This window comes from Neoarius graeffei, chromosome 12, assembly GCF_027579695.1.
Source record: "Neoarius graeffei isolate fNeoGra1 chromosome 12, fNeoGra1.pri, whole genome shotgun sequence".
Taxonomy (NCBI): domain Eukaryota; kingdom Metazoa; phylum Chordata; class Actinopteri; order Siluriformes; family Ariidae; genus Neoarius; species Neoarius graeffei.
The window spans coordinates 11,797,129-11,805,117 of NC_083580.1; the positions used below are offsets into that span (position 1 = coordinate 11,797,129).

Consider the following 7,989-nt stretch of genomic DNA (forward strand, 5'->3'; position numbering starts at 1 on the left):
TTTTTGACTTACCCTCGTACACGCGTGTCGCACCACGGGATTTTTGTACCAGATGCTCTGTTTACAGAATGCGTAGAAATGGCATTGAAAAGCATGCGACACGTGTTTTGCACCGTTTTCGCTGGCTAATCCAGTAACCGTCAGCGAATAATCACCTCAATGGCGCCCCCTACGGGATCCATTTACCACTTTTAACATCATCCACGACTGAGACGAGCATAGATCTTGCTTTTGCCATACAAGTCAGCGAATGGCGTTTTGATTTATAGGGAAAATGCGTCGAACATGCGAGTGCAGTTTTCGCACAGCATTGGCTCGGCGGCGCTAATAGTTCACCACGTGTTTTCTTGACCTTCGGAGCAACATTTTGTGGTCTGCTGCTCAACAAATCTGGGAAGTTCGCCAGTAATCGACAGTCGAGATTGTATCCTGATGGGTTCACAACGATGGGTTCTGTATCATCTGTAGTCCCTGGAAAATGGGCCCTTTTGGGTTGTGCACACATGATTTCATGTTGGTCCAATTTCACTTTGGTTTGTATTTCCTGCAAACAGAGGCTTGGGAGTTTAATGCAGCAGGTAGAACTCAAAATCCATAATCTGAGTATCTGGTCTGAAAATCTGCTGGACTGACACCAGATTTGGTATTTTAACACAGCTCCATGATGGACAGTTGAAAATTTCACATTGTTTGTCCATCCATCCATCCATCCATTATCTGTAGCCGCTTATCCTGTACAGGGTCGCGGGCAAGCTGGAGCCTATCCCAGCTGACTATGGGCGAGAGGTGGGGTACACCCTGGACAAGTCACCAGATCATCTTAGGGCTGACACATAGAGACGATTCACACTCAAGGCCAATTTATGCTGACAACGCAGTCCTTGCAGACGGTGTCGCAGATAGCGTCTGCATAGCCCCCCACCTTCGCAGACGCTCTGCGCGCACCTCCCAAAAATTGTGACCACCGCAGAAGCCTCGCAGACAGCGTCGCAGACAAGAGGGCTCTGATTGGTCCACTCTACATCCGCTGTACACGCACTTCCGCTTCCCTACTTTCCCGGTTTGGTTTGTTTTCACGACCGCCATTTTTAAAAACACGAGCGAAGATGGAGCAGCACGAAGAGCGGTTGATCGAGGAAGTGAGGAAGTACGTACATCTATACGACTCCAGTTCTAGTCATTATAAGTAACCAGAGGATAAACACTCCACTAACCACACCCACCAACTACTCCTAGCAATTTCGCGCCCCCTTGTGTTGTAGCGGTGAATAACATCGCGCACGCCTATTTACTCCCCGCTCAACGATAAATTACAACTGTCTGCGAAAAGCTATCTGCGAAAGCCTTGTCGCAAGAGCATGCAGAGGCCTTTAGTCACACCTACGGTCAATTTCGAGCCACTGATTAGCCCAACCTGCACGTCTTTGGACTGGGGGGAAACCGGAGCACCCGGAGGAAACCCACACAGACACAGAAAGGCTCCCGTTGGCTACTGGGCTCGAACCCAGAACCTTCTTGCTGTGAGGCGACAGTGCTAACCAATCCACCACCGTGCCACCTTTACATTGTTTGTGATGCGTTAAAGTATACGATCTGTACACTAATATATAGCGTCCTCAGAAAACCCATCAGATGCCCCTACAGCTGAATTCTGGCTCTCAGCCAAAAAAAATCAGTTTTTCACAAAACACCTCAAAAACCTCGGCTTTAAGAAAACAGCGAAATTACACCGAAATGTTTTTAGTTGTTTTCTAATCTTGGTTATGCTGTCTGCCCACTGAGATTGCATCAGATCAAAAAAAAAAAATTCAAGCGCTAAAATAACAGTCTGCATAAAGATGTTTTTAATTGCTGGCTAAGACGGTTCCTTTCTTTCCTCAGTCAGTAAAGGTTATGCTTTGCAAGTTCGTTACATGCTATAGCAAAACAGACCGAGCCTAATAGATTCAGTTTATAAATGCTTTAAATACCAGCTGTCAAATGATCTGTGATGCGCGCACGCACGCTGTAGAGATGACGGGGAACTAATTTGAACGCTTAGAAAAAATGGAAAATGTATCCAACAGAAGAAAAGTTATGAATCATATGACTGAATCAGCAATCATTTTAGCACAGTGAAGTCCAGAGTAATGAGACGGCTCGTGTTTGCCAAATCTAGTGACTGACATTTACCTCAGGAAATGAGACGAGAGACTAATGGACTCCGAATGACGTCCTTTCTCGCTTTTTGAAGCAACCAGAATTAAAAAATGCTCGGTCTTGACTTGTGATTAATATCTCCATTTTATTTATCTCCTCTTCACACTGTGAAATAAACTGTCCACGTTCTTTGTTTGCAACAGGCGTCACATCACTTCCAGTCGTGATCCGCCTCATTATACAGTATATTCAGATTTCCAGCTGACACTCAGGCATCGTATTCGTTTACCGTCGCTTTGCGGTCGTTTCTTGTGTTTGGCCTCCAAATATGCCAGATTGTTGCTCTGTATTTCGATGTTCAAACTGATCGAATTGAAAAAAAAAAAAAAAAACGGTAGTGGTACAGGATACCAAAAGAAGTTATGCACAACGGTGGAAGAAGGGAAAAAAAATCTCAAAAAGGCGCCGTGAAAAATGGCTCGCAAACCTTTCACCGCGTTCGAAAGGAATCGAGAGTCCACATGCTCGTGTTTGCAGCGATCGTTTTGTTAAAGGTGCGTACGTCAATAAACTTTCTGGCTCTAAAATCAAAACTTCTAACGTTACATGAGTTTTCGGTCCGTGTACTTTTTCGTTCATTCATTATTCTGCTTTGGAATGAAAGATGAAATTTAAAAAAGGGTGCAGCTTGGTGTTTTATTTAAAACAATACAAGCAGAAATGGCTCTATTTTGTTTTCGAAATGTATTGCCATCATCAAATAGTAGTATTAGAAAAGTGGACAACATTTCTGATCGTTTTCTTATTTTGTAATATGTGTCAGAAAACAGAATCCAGGGACACATGTCTGCCCGGGGGCATTTTGAGTTATTGACCGATTCAGAAAGTACAGTTTCTAAGCTTTCCAATGATGCCTTCCATGTGGAGATCTGACAATATTTGAAGAATGTGTGGCCTTTTGAAAGTGTATACTTCTTAAAACAGGAAAGGGAGAAAATCGCCCTCAAAGTTTTCCATCTCAGCTACTCTGGGTGCAGGGCGGGCACATAATGCTGCTCATTTGCATGACATTAAGGAAAGCCCCACCCCCTACGAGCTAGCACGATGCTACTTTCATGTAAACAAAGATCACCACGTCAATTTTCCTTCCATGCAAAGTATGCCCAAAACAATTATGAAGTACAAAAATAAGTCCTAAAGTATACTTTAACGTTTTGTGGTTGAAAAATTACTCACACCGTAAGAAAGAAAGATAGCACGATGATGACACAACTAACACAACACTAGTTTCATGTAAAGCCTCGGTCACAACCAGCCGTACAGTACGCGCTCCTACGGCTGGTCTACATGCAAAAAACGCAAGAAACGCACGGAGAGCGCGCATGAAACGCACGAGAGCGCGCGTGTGACGTGCTGATTTTCGAGCTGCAGACCAGCCGCAGAGGTTCTTTGTCATGTCAAACAAACTCTACGGGCGCTTACGTTTTTTTCAGGTTGCAAGACAAACTTACGGCCAACGCGCGTCTTTCTCCGTGAACAAAAAAAAAAAAAACACAGCGAGATTTGGGAAACGCCAAAAATCGCACGGCCAAAAAATCGTACGTCCGGTTGTGACCTAGGCTTAACCAAACCACAACACTCTCCGTTACATGCAAAAATAACCACACAGCCTTAGATTAATAAACTTACCCCATCAGAAAGAGAAACGGTGCCTTGCACACACCAATGCCTCCGATGGAATGTAATCCTAGAACGGTCCGTGTATCATCCGATCATTCAAGTATTCCATTCAATCTGGAAAACGAGGTTGCGGTTTTTTTTGCCAGAAATGGTGATCTCCGATGTAAATACCGTGTGTCTGTTTGCTTCGCGGTGTTTCAGCTCCTCTGCGCTCTGTTTAGTAACTCATTCCATAGTGAAATCACACGCCTGTATGCAGGTTAAGTAGCCATGCGCTCAGCTCGTATCATACAGCTGATTCGCAAAAAAAAAAAAAAAAAGACAAATCATCATGTGAATGGCCCATATGGTAATTTACCCACACACCCAGCAGGCTACAGTCCTGACAAAAACGAGACAATTTGCCACAAAAAATGTATGCTTTTCCAACAAAACAATCTATTATCTGAAATACTGATTGCATTCTTCAAGATCTCAACTTGCACATTATGGAAAAAAACGAAAATCACAAATTTCGAAAAAAAAAAATGCTTCTTTTGCGATTATCTCGGATTCGTTTCGGCCGACATGCGTCCCTGGATTCGATGAGGGGTCACATATTCATTTATTCCTTTCTTGAATTTCATTTGACTGATCCTATATTTCACCCAGAAGTACCGTAAATTACACCGCCTGGCTCGCGCTCACTCATGTCTCACTTACAACACACGACGACGACGATAGATCGACCTCCAGCGAGTTCATGGATGCTATGCAGTACATGCTCTTCAAAGGCCCTAAACGGGTGAATCTACGGTGCTGTGAAATATCTGCATGTGTAGCATGCCTTCGCAACATTTCGCAAATTAAGTCGGAATATGCCTCCAAAGACGCCATGTCATGCGGATGAGAATAAACAAACCGTAACGCTCCCAACCCGCCCACAAGCTTAGGCTTCCAGTTCACCCAAAACCTAAGTTCTAAATAAACTAAAACGCAATTCAGAACGGCATTTTTCAAAATTGCTTTTTCCCTTTTTCTGCTATTCAATGATTCATTTTCAGTAACTAAAAATGCATCAAAACATGGCTCTGGATTCCATTTCACAAGTCATGCACAAGTGTAAAAATTCATAAACAAGTCCTTTTTCATTTCTCATGTGACTTCCAAAATAGAATAATGAATGAATGAAAAAGCACACGGACCGTTTTCTTACGTTTTGGACGTCATTAAACAAACCGTTAAAGAAACGAAGAAGTTAGTTTGTAGGTCGGCCTCGACTGAAACTCGATCGTTTACGTATTTGTTCAGGTTGTCCAATGATTTCAATTCATAAATCTAAGCTACGTTTGAAATGTCATGAAATAAAATGCAAGTTATCGTTGCAAAAATGCCTCCAGCAGCTCCGACTTGAATCACATCCTACATTTCGGTTTACATTACTCACCCTCGTAAAAAAATAAGACGATTATTATTCTTTAGAAGTCTTATAACAGCATCATGAACCCAACCACAAATGAAAAAGTTACAGGCTTCAAATGAAAAGCATTCGATTCTTTGTGTGTAACGATGTTTAGACGACCAGATAATTGGAAATGTCCGGAAACTTTACGTTCGGAAAGTTGTTGAAATCACTTTTTAAAAAATCCGTCGTTAAGCTGTACAGTAGGAGTCCAATCCATCACACAAATATATTTTTCTTGATGTCTCTTGATTATTTTTCTTTTGGTTCGAGTCCGTTAACAGTCAGATGTAGAATGTTTACCACAAGATGACGACGGATGCGTATTTGGCTTGGACACCATCTTTGATTGTTGCCCGTCACTTGGAAACCGGAAGTGAACCAGGAGGCGAAAAGTCACGTGATTACAAACAAAGAATTCTTTGTTTGCAAGGAGTCACATCTTATTAAATTTAGCACAGTTGAAAATCATCTTCAGCCGTCAACTGTCCAGATTCCTGCTTCTATTCTTGGCTGCCAGGAACAGAACCCAGTGCAGTCTTCTGGTCTGTTATGTGTTCTGAGATGCTTTTCTGCTTACCACAGTTGTAAAGAGTGTTTAAAGGAAAACGGAAGTCATTTTTAAACTTGCTTTATTTCTTAATTAACGTGTTATTCAATGATGTTTTCGGTTTTAGTAACCTTATATCGTGACTCGTATTGGCAACTAATTGCAATTAAATATTATACTTATCAGCCTATTCGGTTTTTAGCCGTGTTGAATTTAGTTCGTTTGGTCCACGGCAGGCGTCGCTTATCCGCGCGATCTTCACAAGACTTGTGCGAGACTTCGAAACGTGAAGTGTCAGCCAGGTGTCAGTGCCGCCATTTTGAAAACTGTTTTACAAATGAAATATCGCACAAAAACGAGTTTAAATGACGATTACTGCCTACTTTTTTCAAACTTTCTTGATTGCTATCAAAACAAACAAAACTCCCGGCTTGATTATGTCAGCATTCGAAAGAGGGCGTGCACGTCTTTTGACAACGTTGGCAGATGTCGGTCACTTTGATTTCCGCTGTACGTTTTACTTCCGTCCTACAATGTCTCGTACAGGTCTCAACGAATCTCGTTTACGGCCGTCGCTTTGACATATGGACTGATATATTACGTAGCGTATTTCAAACACTCATAACTTGCTATAGCAGCGACAAAATAGCGATCAAAAATGCGTTCCGATATTTAATAAAATGAGAGAAATAGAATTTTGATGGGGCGGCACAGTGGTGTAGTGGTTAGTGCTGTCGCCTCACAGCAAGAAGGTCCTGGGTTCGAGCCCCGGGGCCGGCGAGGGCCTTTCTGTGTGGAGTTTGCATGTTCTCCCCGTGTCCGCGTGGGTTTCCTCCGGGTGCTCCGGTTTCCCCCACAGTCCAAAGACATGCAGGTTAGGTTAACTGGTGACTCTAAATTGACCGTAGGTGTGAATGTGAGTGTGAATGGTTGTCTGTGTCTATGTGTCAGCCCTGTGATGACCTGGTGACTTGTCCAGGGTGTACCCCGCCTTTCGCCCGTAGTCAGCTGGGATAGGCTCCAGCTTGCCTGCGACCCTGTAGAAGGATAAAGCGGCTAGAGATGATGAGATGAGATGAGAATTTTGATGATGATAAATTTGCCTTCAGTTCTCCTTTAATTGAGTTCACCAGAGCCTTCGTGTCAACTTGAAGCAGTTTGGTCATTTTCCTCTGACCTCCCTCATGAAAAAGACATTTCCGCCTGCAGAACTGTTGCTCACTGGATGTTTTTTGTTTTTCTCGCCATTCTGTGTCAATTCTACAGGCAGTTTGGGGTTTTTTTGTGTGAAAATCTGAGGAGATCAGCGGTTTCTGAAATGCACCAACAAACATTTCCCCCAGTCTGATGTTTGATGTAAACATTAGCTGAAACGCTTAACATGATTGGCTCATTTTGGATATTTCCACGAATGTGCAGTGCACAAGTGTTGTTGAAATGTTTTCAGTTATCATGATGGGATTTGTTTTGTTTTTTGTTTTACTCCTTACTGATCATGTGATTTTTTTTTTTCCCCCCAACTCTGTTCTTCCCAGATTCAATCCAGTGCAACTCACTCCTCGTTTTTCTTTCTCCAATACAGGACCTCATGGCTAAAGTACGAGCAATGCTGGCCAAAGGCCTGCAGCCCAACCCGTCCTGAGAAATGTGAAAAGAGGCAGAACGACGACTGAGCCAGCCACCACCGTCACCTGCATCAGCACCATTCAGGACTGCAATGCAGCGCTGTACTGATGCGCTTTTATCCCTTTACGCATACTCTTATGGATCTTATGTCTCCAAGAATCATTGGTGATCCTCTTTAATGTAAAAGAGCTCGAGGTTTGTGATGAGCCAGGCAGCATGCACGGTTTATTGATTGTGTGGGATTGAGGTTTTCCCATGTTTGTTTGAGGTTTTTTTTTTTTTCCGCAGGAGGTGCTATTGTAAAAGAAAACATCAAAGCTAGAAAGTTTAAAGGAACAGTCCACCGTACTTCCATAATGAAATATGCTCTTATCTGAATTGAGACGAGCTGCTCCGTACCTCTCCGAGCTTTGCGCGACCTCCCAGTCAGTCAGACGCGCTGTCACTCCTGTTAGCAATGTAGCTAGGCTCAGTATGGCCAACGGTATTTTTTGGGGCTGTAGTTAGATGCGACCAAACTCTTCCGCGTTTTTCCTGTTTACATAGGTTTATA

At 43.1% G+C, this 7,989-nt stretch overlaps 1 protein-coding gene across 2 annotated transcripts in view; it reads left to right on the forward strand.

Moving 5' to 3' along the window:
• Positions 1–7,785, forward strand: part of sfswap (splicing factor SWAP) — a 401,543-nt gene extending 393,758 nt beyond the window's left edge. For both annotated transcript variants that reach the window (XM_060935514.1, XM_060935515.1), the window contains exon 18: positions 7,393–7,785. In XM_060935514.1, the coding sequence (XP_060791497.1) occupies positions 7,393–7,452 (60 nt within the window). In that variant the 3' untranslated portion in view covers positions 7,453–7,785. The remainder of the gene's footprint in view (positions 1–7,392) is intronic.
• Positions 7,786–7,989: the final 204 nt, after the last annotated feature.